This window comes from Neovison vison, chromosome 2, assembly GCF_020171115.1.
Source record: "Neovison vison isolate M4711 chromosome 2, ASM_NN_V1, whole genome shotgun sequence".
Lineage (NCBI taxonomy): Eukaryota > Metazoa > Chordata > Mammalia > Carnivora > Mustelidae > Neogale > Neogale vison.
The window spans coordinates 229,163,620-229,190,587 of record NC_058092.1 but is presented as its reverse complement, the minus strand read 5'-3'; the positions used below and the strand labels follow the sequence as shown (position 1 = coordinate 229,190,587).

Sequence of the window (26,968 nt, the reverse complement as noted above, 5' to 3'; positions counted from 1 at the left end):
AATTACAATGGTGTTTTATTTTAAATAGTCACAAGATTTGACACTTCCAAAAAAAAAATACTACTAATAAATAACAAATGTTGAAATACTTATCAGAGTTACAACAGACATAATGTTTAGCTGAGAATCACTTCAACAGAGTAAGGCTCTAAAGATACCAGACAAACCAGTACTTGTTTGGAATAAGGTGTGCAACGTTCTTGTATGGGCTTTTGTGAGGCCACGGTTCCATGGGGTCAGGATTATAGTCATGAATCAGTTCTAATACATCTGTGCATCAGACTAAATTTTCTGTGGTTTATAGTCTAGACAAGAGGTTAAGAAATGTTCCCCTGCAAAAAATTACAACCTGAACATTCATTTCAAGAATTACCAGTATCTGATAAAATGTAGTCTTCCATTCCTAAAAACAACAGAATAATTTAATAGGAGCTGGTAAGTTACATCTGGTGTCTCAGGTTTTATGACTGACAGGTCTTTAATTCTAGACTTTGGGGTGTACCAAGGGGCAGAGTATTTTAAATTTAAGTAGACTATGGGAAAAATGAGGATCAAATGGCCATACCTTTCTTGACTGCAGTGCCAGGAACCCTCAATTTATTCTTAATAGGGAATGGTTAAGCCATCAAAACTAAACTAGAGTTTTTTAATATTCAAATGCTTCTTCGTACTAGTAACACTCAAAAGTCACTAAAAACTAAATATTTAACACAGAAATGGACAAACAGAAGACAAATTATGAAAAAGCTATTCCCCTAAATGTGTCCATGTTCACCCTTCGTGTTTACTTCCTATGCTTCACTTATCCTCCCACTGCACAAAAGGTTCAGGTTATTATGTCTCTAAGTAATTATCCCCAAATTCCTTTCAGACACCAACTGCTCTGTAGTGTATGAGCTACTCACGTTTACACGTTCTAGGATGACACGCTTCTTTTGTCCTGGCTCTCAAATCTGGAAATCTGCCCAAGTTCAGCTCCTTTTAAAAACTTTCCCGATAAACATAATTAGAATTTGTGATCCCTAGCTTCAAAAACAACAGGTTAAAATAGCCGAATATGTGAAACCTCTTTTTGGATTAAATAAAAGCCATAGGATTCTTTGTGGCTAAAAATTAAATCTGAATTATTCGTGTCTGGCATTGTGTAAACATATTTTTAAGTTCATTTTGCTGGACTTCATTAACCCCTTCAGGTTCTGCAGGGCTCTTCTGAACCTTTGCCACTGCGAAGTGGATCCCCTGGGTGAAGCCAGCTTGGGTGATACTAGCAACTTGGACCATGGAACTTCGAATCTTTGCAAAGGGAGAGACTGCTCTGCTGCTACTGCCCTCTGAAGGAGAAGGAGTTACGTGAAGGCCTGTCTCAAATTCAGCCGTGCTGGAGCCAGAACCAGGGGTCTTTTGAGATACAGCTGGATGCACTGGTTCGACGGACAAGTACTGGGGACCTGCTGCAGGAAAAGACACATCTAACTGAGACGGCCGAGAAGGTATCTGTGCTGCTGATTCAGATTGTGTTTCTTCATTAGAAATTTGATTGGTCATTTGATTTCCTTCCTCACTAACGTGCTGAGAAACAGACCCTGGTTCTGACAGCTGGGTCATTTTGTTTTGTGCGTCTTGTACAAATCTATGGCAGTAAACGTCCACAGGCTTGGCAAAGCCAGTCAATATGTAGATGTTGTCAGCAGAAGGACTTTTCTTCAAAGGAGACTCTTGGCCTTTTCCAGACCCACTTCCAGGGGCAGCAGCCTCTGAAGGAACGTGAATGCTAAGATCAGTGCTGCTGATGGACTGGGACCGGCTGCCTAACCGAGGCGCAGAAGCAATAATACCACAACTAGGAAGAACATAGTCTCTTGGCCCTACGCTTTCTAAAGAATTAGCTAGCTGTTTGTCTTCATCAGATTTGGAATTTGTAAGGAATTCATCAGAGTGGTAGGAGTCATTCTCCGAAGACATTTCCCCATCCGACTCTGCCTGGACTTTGTTATCCATCACACCTGTGGTTTCCATGGTTTCAAGACTACTATCTGACTTCCAAAGATTCACTTTTAAGTTGGGTTTTAGAAAGTTAACTTTCATTTCAGGTTTGGCAAAGTTTCCTAGCTTTCGGAGATTGCCAATATTTACATTAGATTTGGTCTGTTTCACTTTTTGATTTAGAGATGAAAATTTGCTCATTAAAAAATTCTTTCCCTGTGCCAAAGAGCCTTGGTTTTGAGATCTGATGCCAATGATGTCTTCATGAGGTTTACTGCTCTTCCTATAAATTAGAAGAGAAAAAAGTTCACTCCCTCTGAAATCCAATACACCAGTTCTAATTACTGTAAGAGGAAGCTGTTACTTTGGGCCCAATTTCTGAAACCATGCACTGCTAATAAATACAGATAATCCCTCGGAGTTGATGCTAGAACAGCACTGTTCAAAAGAAATGTAAACTAGATGTAGTTTTAAATTTTTCTAGCCATATTAAAAACATGAAATTTTGATACTTAATCCAGTATGTACAAAATAATTCAATATATAATCCCTATTAAAAGATGATTAATGAGAGATCTTATTCTTTTTGGTACTAAGTCTTTGAAGCAACCACTGTGTTAGCAGTTTACAGCTAGGCATCAGAAGCCTTTATAAATGACATGGACAAGTTGTCCCCGGGCACTGAATGGGAACAGTGCCCTGGCTGGGTGACTTTAACCCCAGTCCAGCAAGCAGTTTCCTGCGTGTCCTGCCCTCAAGCAGCCCATGCAGTGAAGAGCCAGCCTGTGGAAACCCTACATCTGTAAGATCTTAATCCTACACGGAAGCTCCCTGCAGTAGCTGGGTTAATCATGTTGAGTTCTTCTGGATCAAAACTTTGTCTTTAGATTTGATCATTATTACTGCATGTTTCCTTCAACTGGGTTCTCTCTGGCATTCAGAGGAGGAGAAAGCAGTAGAGGAAGGGAAGGGAGAGAAGCCTCTCAATGGCTGCCTCAACCTGCATTTTTGTGTATTCTGTGAATAAAAAACAAAAAACCCGATCCAAAATTCAGACAATACCAGTTCCCACCTGCCTTACCTGTGGGGAATATATTCCAAGATCCCCAACATCTGAAGCCACGGATAGGATCAAGCCCTGTATGTACTATGTTTTTCCCTATACATATATAACCTGTGATAAAGTTTAGTTTATAACTAGACAGAGTGAGAGATTAACAGGAATAATTGGTAAGACTATAAATAAAAGTTAATCTCTCTAAATATCTTATTGTACTCTACTCACTCTTCTGGTGAGGATGTGAGATGGTAAGTGTCTACACGGTGAGAAGAAGTATATGACACGGGCCCTGGGACAGTGCATCAAGAGCTCCCAGACCAGGGATGACTGACCACAGGTTAACAGGAACATGGATGGGGGAGGAGGGGAACGACTATGGTCACTTTCGTGGCAAGTGGCTACCATTTGGGCAGGTCTGCCACACTGACAACCTAAACAACCAGCCAAGCCAACACAGACCATCAGTGGGAATGTACAGCATTTTAACTAAAGCTGTCCGCACCCATTCCAACTTGGCTGGATTCAGATGGGAGCGGGGAGAATTTGTTTCCTTGTATTTCCTGTAGATTGCCTACAATTATTTTAAAAGATACAGCATATTTAACACAGGGTTTTCTTATTTGGCATCCCTCATGATAGCTACAAATATAAGCAAAAGTGACTGGTATTTGCCACATGCCTCAGTATGGACTTACTGGTCATGAGCATTTCATAAAAATTAGGATGTTAAAGAGCTGTGGAAACCATTCTCTCTACTAACACAAGACTGAACAATTTTTCTCTAGATAAGCAAATTGCTCTTTAGTCGAATATGGACCATGAAACATAAGCAGATGGGAAATCCAAATTTTAATGTGAAATAATCTATAGGCATTCTTAACCCACTGGCGTTCATAGAGAAAATGACAGCGAGTATGTTTTAAAGTTGGTTAAATTATGGCCACAAATAATGTATTTCTAGATAGACTCTCAGAAGAGCAAATTTTAAAAGTATTACTTTTTGATCCACAGAAATTTGACACGTCTCAGTCTAAATACCAATATGTTACACCACAACTTGATTTCTCCCCATTTTGAAAATACTTCTAAAGAAATGGGACTTTGGATAATACTTTTTTTATACTTGAGAAAATTGTAGTAGTATACTTACCTCTCAAGTTTTTTCTCAATTATAGGTACATCTAATCCCATGGCTTGCTTGGTTATCTGTAGCATCTCTGCAATGCACTGAAGGGTATCTGAAAACCAAACACAACTGCTTGTCAGCTTCTCCAAAAACATACTAAAATAGCACTTGTAATTCAGACCGCTAAATGAAATTTGTGGTCATACATTTAAATACAAGTTTATTTGCTAAAATTTACAGAAAATTGCTTGTTTACTACTCTCCCCACTAATTCAAAATGTTCTAAAACGTATTTTAACAAGAGTTAATAAAGGACAAATGAACCAAATCAATTGGAATTAAGAGTTTCTTCTCACTTGTCCCGTGTTAGATGCCAAGGCAACAGGGGTGAACAAGACAGAAATGTCCCCTGACTACTGTCCATGAAAGGCACGCCTCGTAGGAAGCAGCCCTGATACCCTGTGGCCAAACACTGAGATTTCCTTACCCCAACTACATCAGTTCAAATAATTTCCCTGCTTTCTGGGGGACAAAGTGGCTACTTCGTGGTCATAAAGCTGTGTTCCGTTTATAATGGTATGGACTGTCCTCACTTCCTCTTGGGACTTAGAAGAGCAGATCAAAAGTTATCACCGAGTACCGTCCTCTCATTACCTTTCCCATCCTCTTCTGGACTGCGCACCACAGCTCTCAGGGTGTGGAAATAGCCACTCGTTTCTTTGAATCTGTAGTGCAGTCGCATGCAGGAGAACTTCGGCTTCCCAAAGAGAGTGGGTTCGGGACCTAAAACCCCAAATGAATATGGTTAAACCTTTCACATAAAATTCATTTTTCTGTATCTTCAAAATATTAACACTTATTCATCAGTTAGGTTTTAGCATATTTTTCTTATTTCTTCTAAATAAGAGTACACAATACAAGCTTATTGTGATGATTTGGTTTGATGAAACTAAATAAAGACTCTTCTTCGGTCTCAAGTATTTAAACTTTCTTGATCCTTGCGGGAGTCGTCATAAGGTAAGCAATTAAAGAAATAATTACTAGACCATATCATTCACCGCTAATCTTAAGAATAGCAGTGAGTCCTAAGAAATAGACCAGCTGCAATATCAGTATCCTTTTCTGATTTTAGTAAGTCATACTGCTTGCTCAGACAATGTGGCCCACTCTTGGAAGAACAGTATTTGCTTTCTAGGACTTGGTTAGCATGTTAAAATTTACCTATTTCTATTTTTTCCAGGTCTTCTAGACTTAGTCGTTGATACTGGTTTACTTTATCAACTTCATCATCATAACTGGATAAAGGGAAAGGAAGTAAAAATAGGATTAAAATCAAAACCATATTTGGCTCATCAGCTGAGACAGAATAGGAGCAACTTCTACGCAGTTAAAATCTTCCAGGGCACAATATACTCTTGGGTAAAAGAGTTTAAACATTTAAAAACTAGATGAAATGAGACTGACATATATGTAGTTTAGTAGCTAAAGGGGAATTATTTTATGGATCTTAAACTAAAATCAGTTAACAAAATATAATTTGTTTTATAAAAACTTCTACAAAACAAAACCAACAAACCTAAAAGGAAGGCAAACACATACATATACTGAAAGTATGTTTCTGATTAGCACAGCAGATAAACCTACGGCCCAAACTCAAGAATAAAAAATCCAAATAATCAACGCCAATGGGCACCTGGGCCAATGACTTAAAAAAATTGTACTTAAAAAATTGTTCGTAAAAGGCCAGAAAGAAAGAATTTACTTAGAGAAAAAAAATTGATCTTGGTAAGGCAAACAAGCAAGTACTTTTTTTTTTTTTTTTTTTTTTTTTTTTTGCTGGTGGCATTGTTTATTAGTGTTTCTGGAGATCTGGCAGTAAACCACAAAAGTATAATAATTGATCAGACTCTTGTAACCAAAGAGGCAGGTGTGTGCATATGTGTGTGTGTGTGTACAAACACAATTATCTGCACAAAGACAACTATTTCGTTGCTAATAGCAATGAAATGGAAGTATCGGTGCTAAACAACGGAGAAATATTTATTGTATAGTAATAAAAAATGTATAGTTATTAAAAAGTATATGGAGTACATCAAAACATGGAATATAGGAAATAAGCTAAGTGCTAAAAGAATATTAAATAAGCTAAGTGCTAAAATCACATTCTCAAATTAACAGTGATGTAATAGTTATGTAGGGTTCCATGAAGTTCCTTAAAATATATAAAACCAGATTCTTAATGTCATGAACCCTAATAAGGAAATGTACTCCTATTACAAGAACCATTCAAAGCTTTAAATCAAACAACTTACTAGGCCACGTAGTAGGCAGAGTTAGAAAGCAGTAACAGCACATCCACATCTCTGTGAGTAGCATCAATGAGGCTAAACAGACATGACAAAGGGAATTAAACATTTTCATCTTTATCTGCATTTTCATCAAGATTACCCCTATAGCAGAACCACTTAAGATCATTGTGTGTGGGGGGGTAGAAAATCAATCAGTGAATCCCACTTTTGAAGTCAGATGCATACAATCTATCCATGGGGGGGCAGTTTGAGTTTTGTCGGTGGTGGGGGGTGTCAGGAAAGGGCTGCAGCTGAGAAGAGGTCCCTTCTCAGAGAGTGGTGGTCAAGGAGGTGGGAGGCTTCAGGGAAATAAGATAAATTCCAGGGAGAGGGGATTGGGAAGAAAGGAAAACCCTCAGGCTCAGAGGAAGAAAACGTCTAGATTATCTCCCAGGACCTAATTATCAAAAAGGCACTGCACGGGAAGGATATTTTTACACACATATAGGATGCATCTTTTGAAAAAAAAATTACATAGTTATGTATAGATAAAAATACATAGATTTAGATGCAAAAATTGGGACCGAGCCCAAACCACTCTGTATTTCTTACTCCAGATTTATCAATTTTATTTGCCTTTTAAAGAACGAGTAAACATTTCCTTCTTCTAAGTCCGTTTTGCTGTATTTTCCCACCACTCACAAATCAAATAACAAAGGGTCAGAAACTAGATGAGTGTTGATGAATTCATTAAACATACAGCAAAATATATTTCTGTAAGATCACTAAAAAAAATGGTTGACATATAAAATCTACAAAAAACAACAGATAAAGCAGGCAAAATGTGAACTCAAAACTTCTCTAAGTCATGTAATATCAACAACCTCTAATCACAAGGTGGGAATCAATCTACATTCTAATTAGTCTCAAAGTTCCACTATACTCCCTTTGAATTTCATCCCTATTTGCCAAGATTTACCAGAATGCTACTGAAAAACAAATGGAAAACAGTAGGGGGAAAAATCACTTGTCGATGGAAGTCACATCCTTCAGCTGCGTCAGAATGAGGTCATTGTCTCCTGCGTACTGCGGGGACAAACGCACCGAACTTGGAACCCGCAGTAATTTACATCGGCGGCACCTCGTCGCAGCCGACCGCCGGCGGTCTCACGCTAACCTAACACATTCCCCTCAGTTTTCACCCAAAATACTACCGAAAAATAGGGCGACTGAGACGCCAGGACACGACAGCCCGAGGCCCCCGCGTGCGGAGCCCCGCGCCCGCCCGCCCGCGCCGCGCCCGCCGCGGTACTTACACGCGCGCCGGCCGCGGGCGCCCCCGCCGAGCCTCCGCAGTCACGTCAGCACACATGTTCACCGAGTCTACGGCTCCGAGTCCGCGCGGCCCCCCCGCCCCCGCCCGGGCGGTCGTATCTACACCAGTCCTCCCGGATCCTCAGTCACAAACACTATGTCTGAACACAAAGCACTGGGCACGGAACAGGCGGTCAGGAAATAGCCCCCCACCCCCCACCCGCGGTTTTACTGGAGTCGCCGCCGCAGTAAAGAGTCCCTCCCCCCACCCTCCCCCGAAGCGCACAACGGACACGACTGTCAACACGGATGAGAAAAGAAAGACCCCCCCCACGCTCCCCACCCCCCGCGGTCGCAGCTCCCGGGCTGCTCTACTCGTTCTTGTTCTCCTGCCAGTCGGGCATGCCCTCCTTCCACACGATGAACACGAACACCGCCAGCACCACATGCAGCCCCACCACCGCCACGATGGTCGCGTAAAAGCCACTGTCGTCAGGAGACATTAACAGGAGACTCTGGAAAAGGAGCAATTTGCAGGAAAAATACAAGCCCACAGGAACTTTAACCATCAGTCCTGCAAAAAGGAGAAAAATCTTGAAAGTCGTGGCCAGGCTGCCGCCTTCGGGCTTGGGCTCGGCAGCGTTGCCAGTGGCATTGCCTGTGGCGTTGGCGGGCCGCTGGGCGGTTGGCGGAGGCCTGTGGGAGCGCGGCATGGTGTCCGTCCGTCAGTCAGTCCGTCCGTCCGTCCGTCGAGAAGTCGAAGCTCAGTCAGAGCCGCCTGCACCCGACCTCGCGCCTGCAGCGACTGCGGAGACTGCGGCAACTGCGGCAACTGCAGAGCCAAGCCCCGCCCAGGAGCCGCCACTCGCTTCCGGCCGCCCCCGCTGCCGCGGCACCGGCCCAGTGCGCATGCGCGCCCGCCCCCGCCAGCCCGCCCCCGCACAGCGCCCGGCCCGCGGTGGGGCGGGGCGCCGAGGAGCCCGCAGTGCCCGGGACCCCCGCCGGACCCTCACCGGACCCCCACCGGACCGCGCCCACACCCAAGGGGTCGTCACCAAGGGACGCGGGTGGCCGCGGCACTGCGCTCTCCTGCGCTCACACGCCCAACAGCGCGGCGGCTGCTCTGAACCGGGGGGAAGTGGTCCTGTACTTGGGGTGGAAAAAGCGGGTCGGGTAGAGCCGGGCAAAATAAGGGGTGGGCCGGTGCAGGTCCTGATGGGCAGCTGGGCAGGACGCCGGGCGTCCTTCCACTTTCCAGGCTCCTCTCGGGACGCGGAGCGCGTCCCCAGGCACCTGTCACCAAGGGCCCAGGGTTTTGGCGGCAACGGGGCGCAGGGCTGGGGGAAGGAGCAGCGGGACCCGCAGGCCTCCGTGCCGGGGGCTGGCCACGGGCGGTCCTAGCTGAGCTCGGGGCTGCAACAGAACAGGCCGCGGCGGCGGAGCCGGGGAGGCCCGCGGGCAGTGTGGGGACGGCGCGGGGCCGCGCGGGAGGGGAGGGCAGAGAGCAGGCGCCAGGAGCCGGCCGTTCCCGCTGCGGCAGGGCTGCGTGTGTTTGCCAACTGCGGCCGGAACTGGTTTTTTGCCAGAGAGTTAAGCGGCGGCGACTGCAGTGCGGCAAGTCTCTGGCGCAGAATTTCCGAGGTCGTCAAAACACCCAGCCATCAAGATAATTGTTAGTGCAATACTTAAAAAAAAAAAAACATCAAAATTCCAAAATACTACGAACAAAACACCAGCGTTTTAGATAAAGACAGGATCCGACCCTGTAGCTGTACAAGCTTGCTCACTTCGCTCACGCAAACCCTAGCCCTAGCCCCTGAAAAAGTTTATTTACCAAAACATGTAGCTCAACTCCAGAACAAAAAACCACAAACACCAGTTTTTAAAATGGGCAAAGGATTTCAACAGTTTTCTAAGGAAAATATACAAATGGCCAAGAAACACGAGAAAAAATCCTTCCCATCCTTTGTTAGTAGGGAAGTGCAAACCAAAACCAGTGAGATACCACTTCACACCCCTTAGAAGGAGTACAATTTAAAAAAAAAGGGGAGGAGGGGAGGAAAAGGAAAAAGTATTAGCGAGGAGATGGAAAAATCGGAACCCTCATACACTGCTGGTGAGAATGTCAAATGGTGCAGTCACTGTGGAGAATAGCTTGGTGGTTTCCCAGAAGTTAAGCACAGAATTACACATGACCCACCAATTCCCACTCCTAGGTATGTACCCCCAGATAAAAACTGGTGTTCAAACCAAAACAGTATTACTATTTACTAGAGCCAGAAGGTGGAAACAACCTAAATGCCCATCGTGGAAGAAAACAGACAGAATGGGCTCTCACCACAGGACGGAATACCATTCAGCTATAAGGAGGAATGAAGCCAGTCACAAAAGGGAACATGTTATGTGATCCCATTTATATGAAATGTCCAAAACAGGGTCATCTATAGAGACAAAAAGTAGATTAGTGGTTGTCTGACCATAGGGAAAGGAGAATAGGGAGGGAGTGATCGCTAGTGAGTACAGGGCTTTCTTTGAGAGCAGTGAAAATGTGACTATACTAAAAGCTATTGAATTGTATGCTTTAAGTGGATGGATAATGAATTAGATCTTAAAGGTGTTTTTAAAAACATATGCACAGAACCCAGGAGTGAATGGCTAAGGCAGACAGGTACTAACTACTGAAGACCCCAAGCCTGACGGCTGGCTGGCTTGCTGGCTCAGGACCTGAGCCGGCACAGGCATTCCCAGAGCTGCTTCTCCCTGCTCTGTCAGAGTCGTCTTGCTCTGGGTCCACGGCTCTGGCTCAGCTCATAGACTGTACAAGTGTTCTATAGCAACTCAGCTAACCAAAGAGCCAGTTTCCACATATACCTTCAGGGGAAAACTGTCCACCATCTACAAAATATTCAAGCTTTTGCAAATGAAGAAAAATACCAGTGGCGACTTTAAAGAAATTTTATCAGTATTATAAAGCATGGCAACCACAAGATGAAGTAGAGAAGAGCTAACAAAGCGGGTCCTTAAAGAACTGTGTAATCAAGATGCAGACAGCTAATTTTGGAAATTCCAATGGACGCGTGATACCCATCAGAGAGTCATCCACCTGAGACGAAAATTAAGTGAATCTGAAGACGGTAATTACTCTGTATCTGAAAAAGCATCTCCTCTGGAATGAAAGGCAGAAGAAAAGACTGTTCTGAAACACTGCTGGCTCCTGCTCCGGCTCCTCCAGGGCCCAAATGGAAGGCTCCAGATCACCTGTGTCTCCCAAAGGGGCCAACACCGGGACCAGCCACAGGGTGTCAAAGTGTCTCCCATTACCACAAAGATACCAAGACACTTGATAGGCAGGTCTCGGCCGTTTCTCGAAGACAACAAACCAAAACATGACCTTCAAAGTCACTGATTCCAAAGCACCAGCTTCATTATCTACTCCATCCGCATCACCTTGTCTTACAGCTTCAAAAGCAGCAGTTTCTAGTAAAACAGTAATATTGGGAAACACAGGAGGCAAGACAAAAACTAGCAAGCAGCTAACACCTTGCTTGTAGCAAGCTTTAAATAGCAGAGCTAAACACACTTCACATAGTTTTAACCTCCTCACCTAGGATACTAACTTTACATGGGAATTACAGGATTAGAAGTCAAGTCAGCTGTGAATAGCAGTTCTACAATTTGTATTTTTTAAAACATCAAATATTGCTTTAAACTATTTCTCTTCATTACTGTGTTGTTGTAATGCCCCCTTAATTTTGCACCCACGGTGAGTGCCTCAGTCAGCTTGCCTTAGTGACCAGCCCTGTATCTGAAAACTGCCACGCGTCACACATCCATGTCCCTAGCTTTATGGATGACCACTAGTACTAGTGTCCTTAGTTACTAGAACATCAGTCCAACTCACCTAGGGTCACAGTCAATGAGGGCCCAGCCCCCATGGAACTTTTCATCATCAGGCAGCAGTAACTTCATATAACTTTGTAGCAGCTGGCTAATCAGTTCCTGGTGGCTTCTCTGAGTCTCCTTGTGCAAAGCTTCATGTTCTTTCTCCTTGGTAAATATGGAATAAAGATCTTCCGTCACTGGAATGCCTTGCATCAAATCTAGAGTAGAAAGTGTTAATATCTATCATCATCTTACTTGGCTATAACATTTAAAACAACAGAACTCATAAGAAAACATAGGCATGAATCTTGGTGGTCTTGGATATGGCTTTTTTGTTTTAGATATGACACTAAAATCACAAGCAACAAAAACAAGAAAAATCAACAAAGTGGATATCATCACAAGAACTTTTGTGTCTCAAGGGCAAGATCATGAATGTGAAAAGACAACCCACACAATGGGTAAGAGTATTTACAATCATCTGATAGGGACCTGAATTCAGAATATATAAAGAATTCCTACAACTCAATAACAAAGACAAGCCGATTTTAAAATGGGCATGGGGGGTGCCTGGGTGGCTCAGTCAGTGGGGTGTCTGCCTTTGGCTCAGGTCATGATCCCAGAATCCTGGGATCGAGCCCCATGTTGGGCTCTCTGCTCAGTGGGAGCCTGCTTCTCCCTCTCCCTGCTGTTCCCCCGCTTGTACTCTCTCTCTGTCAAATAAATTTTAAAAAACTTTAAAAAATGAAAAATAAAATAAAAATAAAATGGGCATAGGATCTGAACAGACAAGCTAACTTCGTCATGGTGTGGCATGCAGCTCTAGCTTTAGGAAGCACTGTAATCCATTCCCACAGACGGGTGGGACAGCGAGACTGGCAGCTTCTGGGACAGAGATGCCGACCACTGGCCTTACGAGAGGAAACAGTAGGCCCAGACTGCTACCGGCCTCTCTCTCTCTCTCATCTCTGAAGAAATCCAGCTTCAGGATTCAGGTGAAGCTAATGTTGTGGACAGAGACAGAGACACAGAGCCTGGGTCTGCAGTGCATAACAGCCGCTAGGTCAGTCAACGGAGGAAAGGTACCCTATTTTTCCCTGATTAAACTGCTAAAATCCAGTTGTCCAGTCAACACAAATCCTACCTGTGGCAAAAACTAAACTTCTTTACAGTAGACATCTCAAATTCCTAAATGGCCTGTGCCGAGGCCCTACTATGTCATGTATGACAAAAAAATCAGATTAAAAAATAGGATTTAAAAAATATTCCCAGAGACCACAGGACAAGTTGTTACTTTGGTTTTAGTCCAGAAGGCTCTGCATTTACTTTAATCCTATGAGGTAATACTTCAATGCAAATTAAATTTTAAAAAATTTGCCAACGTACATATTGCACTGGGAAAGCTACCCTCCATTTCCTCTTCCAAATAATGATAAGAATTCGTTAGGATTATCCCATCTGATAGCCTGATACTATGTTCATTCGTTCTTACAGGAAAGGATGCTGTGTTATCCACAGCAAGAACACGTTATAAATGTCACATGGGGGAAAGCAAGACCTCTCATTACATCTCACAGCCCTGAGTAATGGAAAAACAAATTGAATGTGGAGTGTTCAGTTGATGAGGCTCTAGGCTACCTTGTTCCATACTCCAGGACCTGAACTCTGCTTTCTGTGACATGAACAGCAACCTGACAAATACGTATGGAAATGAGCGTTTGCTTTTGTTGCTTCAGCCTAAAAAATTCATCAAATTCTAGTCATGTAAAAATCTGAACTTGATTTCTTGGGTAAGATGCTGAATATAGAAACACAAGTATATTATAAAACATGAACTATATTAATGAAGTTGGTTTCTGTGAAACCCTAGTCATAGAGGAATAACAAATTTTAAAGAATGAAAAGCATTTAGGTTTCTTACCTATAACAGCTTGCCTATAAGCATCCTTAAACCGATTCAGGTAATACCTATTTGCTGAGTTAACACCATCTTTCATAACTCCTGCTAACTTCCTTTCTCCTGTCCTTGTGAAGTCACCCTGTCAAGGAAAAAGTCATTTTGACAATTGATTCAAAACACAAGAATGTCCCCAGAGTCAGTATGGGCTTTTAATACAGGCCAAAATTCTGTAGGCTTTTTATAACTTCTAAATAATGTAGTTAAGTTAAAATATCTACTAGTATTTGGCTGTGACCCAAGCACATCAAATAATTAAAGTGCTATTTGTGGCATCAAGTCTTCACAGTTGGATGGTGCTTTAAAGTAAATCCTCTCTTGGCAGTCTGTAGAATTTCTATAATTTACAGGTCAAAACTTCCTATATAACAAAAAGATTTTCAAGCCTCAAACTGGTATGATACTCAAAAATCACAAATTTCTGATGTGGGAAAGTGTGGACAGTGCCCTAGAGTTTATTACAATGGGATGTAACCAGTGTGTGTGGACGTGTGTATATGGGGAGCAAGAGCAGAGAGTTCTGTCCCTTGCTGCCCATTACAATCGCTGTAGAATGAGCCAACGAAGATTTAAATGGTTTTGTTTTGTTTCTCTTGCTTTTCACAACAGCAGTGTCAGAGCAAGTCCCTAGAGGGCAGTGACTTAGCTGGAAGTCTGTGCCGCTTAATCATCTCTCCATCTCCCCCCACCCCTGGCAAGCACCAAAGTCTTGTTTTTGAGTTTGATTTTTTTAGATCCTTCATATAAATGAGATCATGCAGCATTTCTGGGAAGAACTTGAGAAGGAATGGCATTAATTCTTCTTTAAATATTTGGTAGAATTTCCCAGTGAAACCATTTGGTCTTGGGCTTTCTTTCTTGGGAGGTTTTGCTTACTGATTCATCAAATCTCCTTACTCGGTGGTCTGCTCCAATTTTCTATCTTTTCGAAAGTCAGTCTTGGTAGATTGTATGTTTCTAGAAATGTATCCCTTCCTTCTAAATTGTCTAATTTGTTGGCATATAACTGTTCAGAGTGGGCACCTGTGATTCTATGTATTTCTGTGATATCAGCTGTAATGTCACTTTCATTTATAATTTTGAGTCCTTTTTCCTCTTGATAAGTCTAGCTAAAGGTTTGTTGATTTTATCTCTTCAGAAAACCAACTCTTCAAAACAAAACAAAAATAAAATAAAAAAGTTGTGCCAGAAAACCAACTCTTAGTTTTGTTGATCTTTTCTATTGTTTTTCCTAGTCTTCCTTTCAAATATTTCTGTTCTAATCTTTATTATTTCCTTCTTTCTGATAACTCTGGGCTTACTTTCTTCTTTTTCTAGTTTGTTGTAAAGTTAGGTTGTTTGAGATCTTTCTTTTTTCTTAATGTAGGCATTTATAGCTATAAACTTTCCCTTTAGAACTGCTTTTGCCACATCCCCTAAGTTGTGTTTCCATTTTCATTTGTTTCAAGTTGGGTTGTTGTTGTTGTTTTTAATTTAACCCTTTTTGATTTCTTCTTTGACCCAGTGATTGTTCAGGAGTGTATTAATTTCCACATATTTATGAATTTTCTATTACTGATTTCTATTTTCATTTCACATTCATTTTCATTCATTTCTGACCACCACTGTGGTCAGAAAAGATACCTGAAACACCTTCTATCTTTTTGAACCTTGTTAAAACTTGTTTTGTGGTCTAACCTATCATCTGTCCTGGAAAATGTTCCACGTGTGCTTCTGAAGAATATGTATTCTGCTGTTCCTAGATGAAATTTTCTATATACGTCTGCTGGGTCCAGTTGGTCTACCGTCCTGCTCAAATTTACTGTTTCCTTATTGATTTTCTCCCTGGATGATCCACTGTGGAGAACGGGGTATTAAAATCCCCTACTGGGGTGCCTGGGTGGCTCAGTCAGTTAAGCGTCTGCCTTCGGCTCACGTCATGATCTCAGGGTCCTGGGATCGAGTCCCACATTGGGCTCCCCGCTCAGCAGGGAGTCTGCTTCTCCCTTTCTCTGCTTGTGCTCTGTCTCTCTCAAATAAATGAAATCTTAAAAAAATAAAATAAAGTCCTCTACTATTATTGTACTGCTATTTATTCTTCCTTTTAATTTTGTTAGTAATTGCTTTATATATTTAGGTGTTCTGATATTGGGTGCATAAAAGTATTTCTCTTTAATCAGTAACTTGTACAAGGACTTTGAAAGTCCAATTTCCTTAATTGATAAAAAGCTTTTTTATATTTATCACTCAACCAAAAGATGGATTTGATGGCCTATTGAGACTTGATACAATTTTTTGTAAGGAATATCCTGAGGAGTGCCTCAGTGGCTCAGTCGTTAAGTGTCTGCCTTTGGCTCAGGTCAGCCCGGCATCGGGTTCCCTGCTCAGTAGGAAGTCTGCTTCTCCCTCTCCCACTCCCCTCCTTGTGTTCCCTCTCTCGCTGTATCTCTCTCTCCCTGTCAAATAAATAAATAAATAATCTTTAAAAAAAAGAAAAGAAATATCCTGAGATGAACTGTTACCTTGAAGGAAAATTAACATAAAACTAATGTAAACTAATTCCACCATTTCTTACTGGCCACAGAAGGAGTATTTGGTGCCTAGTAAATATAGCTTATATTTAAATTGAATTCTGTGAAGATTAGCTCTGTAGGATCTTCAAAAGACTTATTCATAACAACCACAAAAAGATAATAAACCATTTCGTCAGCATTTAGTGTGTGCCAGGAAATGGTGTAAGCCCTCTCATGCATTAACTCATACAATCCCATGACAGTCTTCAAGTGTGTCTAGTATTATTCGGTTTTGCAAACGAAGAGACACAGAGAGGTTAAATGACTTGATCAAGATTGCGACGCTAGTAAGGGGCAGGACTGGGATTCAACTTCAGCAGAGGCAAATATACTCGGGACCGTATTCTAGCAACAGACATGTTCTATCCGTGTAACATTTCAAAACCCAATTATTTCACACAGAATTCCCGATTTCCAAACTCCCTTGAAAAACTGGAGGATCTAGCCACACTGGGCCTCTGTGCCCAGAAGGAAGCAGAACAGCCCCCTCCCGAGACAACATGCGCTCTTCCTTAGGTCTGTCCCATTTCCTCCTTTAAGCTAATGGGTGCTCCCATTTCCTGGCCGGCCCAAGGAGAGTTGGAATACGTGACCCCTGCATGAGCCAAACTTTCCAGAAAGGAGTCAAGTACATAGACTACCATCTGTAGCCCAAGTAGCTTTCTCTCAAAAAGAAGGTTGGTTTAAAACCCCCTCCTGTGTCCCACAGAATGACCCACAAAAGCTGGCCGTCGGTGTTTACCTTCAGAGCGGCGGTGCCAGCATACTGTCTGCTAATGGAGTCCCCGTTGTTGGCCCACATTATCTGATAGATCCGATTACATTTCACTGGCAGTGGCTGTTCTGGGGGCATCACACCTAATTTTTTCAGCTAAAATTAACACATTGGTGGATTAGCTGTATATTAGGCAGGAAACCATAGCATAAAATATACATTGCAGCAAAAGGAAGCATGTTCATGTACAATTTTGGACCCTCAAATAAAAGAAACGGTGTTTCCAGACGTTTCCAAAATAGAGCACAATTGAGAGAGAGTTTTATCAATTGCTACACATGATTAAATAGAATGAAATATTTCACTGTCTTGGTGTCATTTTTAACGTGTAGGCTTATATTCTATTTTGTCTTTGTTTTAAATTTGCCGATGCAGTGAGACTATCAAAAAAGCCTCTTGAAACAACAACATTAGCAGTAGCAGAGCCATGAGTGCCCAGAAGGTGCGAGGCCTGGGTGGAGAATGGGGTTCTGCGAGCTGTTTTTATACGAATTACCTCACTGGCTCCTGGTAACAACCTGCTGCAATCCATACTCTTATTACGTCCCTTTTAAGGATGAAGAGACAGACGCTGAGAGAGGCCGAGCTTTTCCATGGGGTCAACACCGAATACGTGGTAGACCCAGGGCTTAGACTCAAAACCTGGCTGCTTTGTGCACAGTGAGAAGGAAGACACTCACCATCTCAAAACACAGTACCGAGGTTCCATCAAAAACGCCCAGACCCCATGCTAAGAATGTCTACCTTGAGAACGCAACACTCAGGTGTTGTGGGGCTGGAGATCTAAAGGGGGACACTGAGTAACAGATGCTGGAACTGCAGGAAGCAGCCACCACCAACAGGAGTGGAGGATAAAAGCTAGTTCTGTGGCACGAAAGGAGCCAGCAGCTGCAGAAAAGGCGCCACAAGACAGGCGAAGCAGCTTGTCCCTTCCTCCTCCTCCAGCCTCACGGTTTTCCTCTGGCGCCTCCTACTGGCAGAGTCTCACACAGCGCCGGCTGGATGAGCAGAAGGCACCGCAGACTCCAAGCCCCAAACGCACAAGGCCCCATGTGGAGTTAAGAGGAAAAAGGTGTATGGCCACACAGGCCCACCCGATCAACGATGTTGAAATGCTGGGCCTCACATTTTTGAAATGAATACTTAAGAAAATGCCACTTAAACCAACTTATTTCCACTGAAGGTTGTACTTTCCAGGTTTTAATGCAACTGTCTGTATGCTGTAAATGTTCTACAGAACGATTTCATGTACCTGTTTACATGTGGGAAAGAAGCAGAAATGAATACTTACAATGCAGCACCCTACCCCCCACCCCCCACCCCCGCCCAATTACCTGCTGTTCCATGACCACACGGGCGATGGCAGCTTGGACCACGTTGGTGCGATCCAGGCAGTCCATGCAATTGACACGAAAAATCCCTTCTTGTTTACATATCACCCCGGCTTGATCGACCCTTTTTCAAAAATAGATTGGGATTATTTTACAATATGAAATACCTTAATGAGGTTTTCAAAAACCACAATTCCTTAGAATATAGCAATAACTAACCAGGAGCACTGGTTATCCACTTGATGGAGTACTATGTGACAGGCATTACTGAGCACTTTGCGGACACTGTTGTTAATTCACACAATAAGTTGATAAGACATTATTATCCCCATTTGAAGACAAACAAAAGAAAATAAAACCGAAGGGCAGAATGACTTGTCTTCAGTCTCACTGACTACTAAGCAGAGCTGACACAATCCTGGATTATGCTCTTCTATACATTAAAGCCAGAAGGCATTTTAATTTTTTTTAAAGATTTTATTTATTCATTTGACAGAGAGAGATCATAAGTAGGCAGAGAGGCAGGCAGAGAGAGAGAAAGGGAAGCAGGCTCCCTGCTGAGCAGAGAGCCCAACTCGGGGCTTGATTCCAGGACCCTGGGATCATGACCTGAGCCGAAAGCAGAAGCTTTAATCCACTGAGCCACCCAGGCGCCCCCAGAAGGCACTTAAAACACCATCTTGTCTGAAATGCATCTCAGTGCATCTAGCTCGAGCAGACAAGGTCACTTTACCACTCAGTGAGGAGTCCTGCAGACGCCTTGTGTGTCTAATTTCTCTGTCTAATCAAATGTTCTCTCCAATCCTTTAATCCAGTTTCTTCTTCCTACAACTCCCTCCTGCTGATAATTTTCATTTTCCCCTCTCTGGTAATTCTGAAATGCCTGCACACTGAGACCAAGTACCTCGAAGCCATGTTAGGGATGCTGAGAGAGAAGAGAAAGAGGAAATGTCGACAACGGAACATCTACTGGAGTTAAAGAACAGCCAGAGGGCGCATCACTCCATCTTGCCTGACCACCTGACACCTCTGCCCTGTTCTAAGCTAACACTGCCAAAGACAGCCACTCTCTTGAAAAGGAAAATGGGAATTGGGAAGCAAAATGAAAGAAAAATGCTTTTTCAGCTTGCTGCTATTATTTTAATACTTAGTAGTACCAAATACATGTGATTTCACAGACTAAGAGTTTATATCAAATTGACTTATGAAATACCTACCAACACCACTTCATGTCAAGAATAATGTCATAAATGGCATCTGTTAGTGTTTGAACATTCTCAAACTTCATTCCTCGGCTAAAATTCATGCCAAAGGGAAAAAAAACCACAAAACTTTAGTAACTTTTTTTTTTCAGTTTAAGATACAATATTGAAAGTAGCTTGGAAAAATTAAAATTATTGCTTTAAGTATATGCGGTTAACATCACTATAAATTATATGGGCAACTATATAAATGCTTATAATTAATCTGCATTGTGAGAGAAAATATATTTAAGGATACACCGAAACATATCACAGGTATCAGAAGCTTCTTTCCCCCACCAAATTTTCAATACCTGGGTAGATGAACCCACATTAGAGCCAGGATTATGACAAAAGAACCGGCTTTCAGAGTACACACAGGTTAAAGTTACCATCAAAATGATTCACCGATTATTTTTTTTTCCGGAGCAAACACTGGTGAGGTTGATCCATAGGGAAAGAAGTATTACTAATAAGCAACAAAGGCGAGACAAGAGAATGACTTTTAAGTGAGGGGACTCCATTACGTTTGCCAGGCTTGGACCCAAGCAAAAAGTAAAAGCTCCAGAAGTTCTTCAGGTGACAAAAGGAAAAATGGAACTCTCTCGTTGTCTTGGAAAAGAAGGACTAAATATCGCAGGAACAATTAAATTTTTAGCCAAAATAAAGCTCATGTGAAAATCAAAACTAAATAACAGTGACAAGAAATGTTTCTTTCCCACAGGAAGACGGGAAGCGACGGTTTACCATGGCAGCACGTGCCACAAACACCGGGACGGGTCAGAACTCCCGTGGGGAAGCCCTCTTACCAGTGCTCGTGGAAGTCAAATGAGACGTAAGTGAGCTGTGAGCTGTTGTAGAGTAACACTTGCTTCAGGTACGCATCACCAATAATTTTCTCCCTGCCTGCCTGGTCTACCAAGTTAATAATAACCTGTGAGAGTAAGGAAAAACGAATTCAGTTTAGTCAGACGTTAAAAACTCAATGTGGTTTTTAATCACTTTATTTGGAATTATGTTTTAGAAATATTTTATAGCCACAATTAGAAATTTATCCCTTCAAGCATCCATTTTTTCCATAAAATTAGGCTTTCACTTGTTATATTTCAGTTTATGAGAATCATTTACGTAAATAGCATTAATAGCTATCTTACGCATTACGTATTTGCAATAACCAATTAGGATACATAATAAAAACCAGGTTCTTTACCATAGCAAATATTTAAGTTATTTAGAATAATTTTTAAAAGAAATATATGAGACCTACATATGGACACTATAAAACTGCTGAAATACCAAAAAGAAAATCTGAGTAAATGGAAAGACACTATGATGCCAGATAGCAAGTTTCAATTCTGTAAGGATGTCAAGTCTCTCCAGATTAATTTGAACATTTAACAATCCCAATCAAAATTTGATCAGCTCTTCCTATGGACTTGACAAGTTAATTCTAAAGTTCATCCGGAAGGATAAATAGAACAGGACAAATAGCCAAGATATAGACCCACGTACATTGAGGAATCTAAACTATGGTAACAGTATAATTCTGGGGGAAGTACAGAATATTCTAGAATAGAGGGGAGAAACTTACTTTAGCCCCTACATCTCATTATGCATAAATTATAGCTGCATTAAGGACCTAAATATTTTTTAAGTTATAAAAAAAGAATATTTGGGGTGATGTTTCTGTAACTGTAGAATGGGACATGACTTTCTAAGCATAAGATTAAAAACCAGAGGCATAAACAAAAAGATGGACAAATGTGACAACATGAAAATTTAAAACCTCTGTAACTGATGACAATACAAGTAAGCAAAGGTAAAACAACAAAACAAAAAGAAACAAAAAACTACCTGGGGGAATATATCTGTAACACAAAACCAATAAGATATAAGAGTGCTATAAATTTAGTTAGAAAATAAGAATAAAAGATACAGAGGAAATTCACAAGAGAAAATACACAGAGCCAACAGACATGAGGCTACAACTTTGTTAATAATCAGAAAGGGAGACAAACCAAGAAACGGACTCTTCTTAACTATGGAGAACAAACTGATGGTTATTGGAAGGGGTGCTGGGGGGGACGGGAGAAACAGGTGACCGGGGTTAAGGAGGACACTTGTTGGGATGAGCACGAAGTGTTGTGGGGAAGTACTGAATCACTATCGTGTATACCTGAAACGTTATACCGTAGGTGAACTCACTGAAATTTAAATAAAAACTTTTTTTTAAAGATTTTATTTATTTATTTGATAGACAGAGATCACAAGTAGGCAGAAAGGCAGGCAGAGAGAAAGAGGAGGAAGCAGGCTCCCACCGAACAGAGAGTCTATGCGGGGCTCGATCCCAGGACCCTGAGATCATGACCCACACTGAAGGCAGAGGCCTAACCCTCTGAGCCACCCAGGCACCCCCTAAATAAAAACTTTTTAAAAAGCCCAAAGAAATACAAATTTATAACAGAAAACTAGTTTTCACCTATACAGAGGCAAACATTGAATCCTAAACAGAGTCACCATTGGTGAGTATATGAGGAAGTGAGCACTGACTCCCATTCTTGCTGAGAGTATAAACTTTTGTGATCTTCTGGGGATCAACCGAGGGGCAGGTGTCAATATTATCTGCCTACTATTTGACCTAGCTGTTCTACTTCTAGAAACATATTCTATGAAGCACATAGAGTCCCCGGATATATGAACGTTGCTTTCTGGAAAATTTTTACACTAGCAAAAACTATATCTTAAGGCTGCATCAATGGAGAAATAGAGAAAAAACAGCCATGAAACATTAAGTGAAAACAGTTGCAGAATAGCACATTTCGTACAGCCCTCCAGTGACTTAATTTTATAAATGTGTATTTATGCAGGTGCAAGATGGTTTTTGCTGCAAATGACAAATCACTGACTCAGATCTTAGAAAAAGAAGTCAGGAGGTTGCATGGTTCTAGAATTGCTTAATTCAGTGGTACCAATACCAAGTCTTTCCATCTTTCCTGCCATCTTTGGCATACTGGTCAGGGCTCAGGTTGGTTCGTTCACAGTTTTGACACTGAAGCAGCATATCAAGTCCAAACACAACTGCCATGGAGGGACCGTTGATTCCTATATCTCTTTTTAGCACAGCAGGAAATCGTTCCCAGAAGCTTCCAGCAGACTTCCCTCACATCACACCTCACTGGCCCAGCTGCCAATGAACACACATAGGTCAGTGCCCAAACCGGCCACCGGCAACAGGAACAGTGGAGCCACCCTGAGTCAGACCGACCTGCGGGTCCGCCTCTCAGAGAGTGACTGGGGGGGGGGGGTTGCACGGAGCAGGCAGGTAAGGGAACATTACTGGGGTACTGTTAGAAAGGAGGAGGTGTCTGCTCAGAACATACACAGATAAAACCGATGTGTCCAAACAGTTTTTGAAAGTCAACACAGAGCAGGGATGAAGGTGCTGAGGAGGTTACTCCTTCTGCTTCCTTTACACATCTCAGTACTGTTACAGTTCGCATAATGATTATGGGTTACATTTTTTTTAAGTTTTTATTTATTTTTTAGTAATCTCCATAGCCAGCATGGGGCTCGAACCCACAACCCTGAGATCAAGAGTCACAGGGCTCCTCCAACTGAGTTGCCAGGTGCCCCTATGTGTTATATCGGAATCGTGGCTTACTTTCTGTAATGCTAGTGATAACTCCACATACTGCTGATACATGAACTTATTCACACTGTAAAAAGTTCAAATGTAGATAAAGGTCAAATCCTTCTTCACTTAAACACAGACCCACAGCCTTCCCCGGAGGTGATGAGGGTTCGCAGCGTGTTGTGTGTCCTTTGAGCTCACATAAAGGTGTGCTGATATACATGCGCATCAACATATGTGTGAGAACACAGATATGGAAAAGAATTACATGGTTTTGTTTTGTGGGTTTTAAATGGCAACACACCATATGCTGTTACAGTCTTTACTGTGTGATTTCAAGATCTTTCCATGCTAGTACACACAGATCTACATCTCTACCTCGTTTCTAAGCCATTGTATCCAATGCTTTACATGTGCCACACTTCATCTGCTGACCTCCTGATCAACAGTCGGGGTTCTGTGACGCTGCAATCAACGTTCTTGGAGAGACCTCGTGGATTGAACGTCGGCTTCTCTCAGGTAGACTTAAGATTTTTTTGTCTTGGAGTTCCAGTTTTTCCACGTCCTTAACAAAACTTGGCTTATGCTGTCTTTTTATTTTAGTCATTCTGGTGTGTCAGTAGTTTTACTTTGCATTTCCCGGATGGCTGATGAAATGGAATACCTGTCATATGTTTACTGGCCTGTTAAATATACCTTTCTGTGAACTCTGCTCAAGTGTTTTGTCCAGTTTTCTTTCATGCCAGACATCTTTTTGGGGAGGGGGGGTTTATAAGACTTATTTAAAAAATAAGTTTTAAATAAGAGTTCTAGATATGAATCTTTTGTCTTAGATATATATTTTTAAAAATCTGAAATATCTTCTCCTACTCTGTGAATTGCTTTTCCATTCTCTTAATGGTGCCGTTTAATAAATAGAAATTCTTTATTTTTTTTACTATTTTTTAAAAGATTTATTTATTTGAGAGCGAGAGAGTGTGTGTGTGTGCTTGAACAGTGTGAGCAGAGTGAGCAGGGAGATGGAGGAGAGCGGACTCCCCGCTGAGGGGGCAACCCAACATGGGGCTCTACACAGGGCGGGATCCACCCTGAGATCCCTAAGTGAGCCAAAATCAAGAGCTGGTGGCTGAAACGACTGAGCCACTTAGGTGCCCCCATTATATATTTTTTAAATTATTTATTTAAGTAATCTCTATACCCAACATGGAGCTTGAACTCACTCTAATTTATTAATATTTTCATTATGGTTGGTGATTTAAGTCCTATCTAATTTTAATGCAGTTTCAATAAATACATGATAAAACTTCAATAGAGTTAAAAATTTAGTAAAGTCAAATGTATTATTATTTTTCACTATGGTTAGTGCTTTCTAAAAATTTTTATTTATTTTTAACATCTAATTGCATATATTAGTTTCTCTGGTGTCAGCAGCAAAGCTGATCAAATTTAGTCAAGTTTGATCAATTATACAAACATATAAAGATTTCTCAAGGAAAAGTGGTCTCCCTGAAAGCAAGGGGGCAGGAATTATTTTAATTAGGCCTTCATATTCTAAAGCCTGACCCTAGAAATCATAGGTGAATTTGAAATTGAGAAGTCATAGATGATTGTGTTAGCTAACTCAAAAAGAGACTGAGGTATTGGTTAGCACTTTTTTTTTCTTTTTTTTTAAAGGTATTTTTTTAATTTATTTGACACAGAGAGAGAGAGAGAGTAGGCGGAGAGGCAGGCAGAGAGAGAGGAGGAAGCAGGTTCCCCGACGAGCAGAGAGCCCAATGCGGGGCTTGATGCAGGGCTCGATTCCAGGACCCTGGGATCATGACCTGAGCCGAAGGCAGAGGCTTTAACCTACTGAGCCACCCAGGTGCCCCTTGGTTAGCACTTTTTAAGCCCTAATTAAGACCCGAGGTCAAAAAGGTGTTCTAGGGGCACCAAAGAGAGGCTGGGGGAAGGCCGTGGGACTTTAAAAAGGAAAAAAAAAAAAAGAACTTCTCTATTTTCCTTTAAAATGTTCATGGTTTAACTTTTCAAAGTCAGATCCATATCCACCTGGAAATGATTTCTATATATAATATTTAGTATAGATATCAAAAAGCAAAACTACTGGACTAACGATCTAAGCATATTTTGATTGATAATGCCATTTGTAACAGCTGTACCAACTTCTGTTTCCACCAGCAATGTGTCAGAGTTCTCATTTCCCCAATTACTTGTCTTTATCTCTTATTATCAACTTCATACTTTTTTTCAGTCTGAGGGCTTGCTTTTTTATTTTCCTGCTCAGGCTGTCTTTGCAAGGATTGCACAAAGTGTATATGTTAATTTTGGAAGAACTGACATCTCTTCAGTACTAGTCCTTCCTGCCAGGAACATGGTATTTTCTCTCTGTTTGTTCAGGTTTTCTTTTGTGTTCTACTCATTCTTCTCCCACTTCCCGCCTCCATATACATGCTACCTTTTTTGTCTGTTTATTAGGTTTTAGGTTATTTCTTCCTATTTTTTGTTGTTGTTGTTACTGTTAGAAAAATGCATCCTATAGCATTACATATTCAGACTGGTCATTGCTGACTGGTAAGACTTACTGATTATTCTATAGGAATCTCATCTGAAATCTAGTCATCTTATTGAACTTGGAATCTTACTCAACAGTTTTCACTTGATTTTAGTCTATATGATCACATTCCTACATATGAATATGTAAGAAAGATGGGCAGAGAAAAAAGACATTGAGAGATACATATCAAGTTATCTTCAGGAGGTGGGACTATAGTTGTACTGAGAGATGCCTTTCATTTCTTACTCTAGATAATTTTTGGCCTGTGGTAACTAACTGACAGACTGATCTCTTAGCTAAAAACAGTCTAAAGTAGCTGATTCAGTGATAATTCTTCTTAAGGAATATTGAAAATACTCTTAGCTTATGTGTTCTTCAACTTCATGACAAGATGCCATTTTGCTTAATTATGAATAGTACATTGTTATTTTCATGAAATTTAAAGAAACAGATATATAATCATGGCTGAATATGAAGGAACATTTTATTACTACAGATCAAAGCCCACCTGTTTTTTGTAAATTTTCAGTTGTTCTTCGAAATGGGCACAGAAATAGGCAACAGTGTCCTTTTCACCTACAAAGAAGTGATACAAAATCTATTTTTCCTTCTAATGTTTGAGACAGAAATTAGAGTCTATTCCATCTTTACTTTTATGTTTCAATAATTTATTGACAACCAAATGTAACTAAGATGGTCCAAAACCACTATTTTAAATAAAATGCAAAGCCAAAGATCCTAGATTCCTTTTTTCCCAATCAGACTGAACTGAACTACATTGGAAGTACACACTGTGAAACTAGGACCTTTATTGTTCATGCATCCGGCCTATTGTTAGAAAGAGCTCCATGTAATTTATAGTAAGAGACTAAAAACTGAAGGTCTACTGGATTCTCACAAAAATATACTGAGTTTTGAGAGAAAATATTCTGTGAACAATTTTCAAAATCAACCTCATTGACTAATCTGATTAGACTGACACATGACTTAGCTATTTCTGTGCTACAGTTAAAATACTGGAAGAAGTTAAATCCTCAATATTTAAAACAAAAACAAACCTTTCACAGTGAGACATCTGAGTAAAGGCATCTTATCTATTTTTTGTAGATGCCGTCTTCAGGTATTTCCTACTTTTATAATACTGGCTATGTTTACCCTTTTCCAAAAGTAAGCAGCTAAGAAAGTATTCTCCAAGGAAACAATGGTTTAAAATCTGTGAAATAAGCTAATTTTACTCTATTGCTAGGGAATTTTTTTATTGTTAAATAACTTAC

At 41.2% G+C, this 26,968-nt stretch overlaps 1 protein-coding gene across 3 annotated transcripts in view; it reads right to left on the bottom strand.

The window, feature by feature from the left end:
- Positions 1–26,968, bottom strand: part of INPP5F (inositol polyphosphate-5-phosphatase F) — a 79,301-nt gene continuing 52,333 nt past the window's right edge. For 2 of the 3 annotated variants that reach the window (XM_044240627.1, XM_044240628.1), the window contains 12 exons: positions 26,203–26,270; positions 20,319–20,443; positions 19,486–19,563; positions 18,272–18,392; positions 16,905–17,033; positions 13,575–13,692; positions 11,673–11,871; positions 6,482–6,553; positions 5,391–5,464; positions 4,824–4,952; positions 4,194–4,281; positions 1–2,266 (listed from right to left, as the gene is read on the bottom strand). In XM_044240627.1, the coding sequence (XP_044096562.1) occupies positions 1,114–2,266; positions 4,194–4,281; positions 4,824–4,952; positions 5,391–5,464; positions 6,482–6,553; positions 11,673–11,871; positions 13,575–13,692; positions 16,905–17,033; positions 18,272–18,392; positions 19,486–19,563; positions 20,319–20,443; positions 26,203–26,270 (2,354 nt within the window). In that variant the 3' untranslated portion in view covers positions 1–1,113. Of the gene's footprint in view, positions 2,267–4,193; positions 4,282–4,823; positions 4,953–5,390; positions 5,465–6,481; positions 6,554–7,773; positions 7,845–11,672; positions 11,872–13,574; positions 13,693–16,904; positions 17,034–18,271; positions 18,393–19,485; positions 19,564–20,318; positions 20,444–26,202; positions 26,271–26,968 lie in introns of those variants that run through there. The other variant, XM_044240629.1, reaches the window with a different exon arrangement.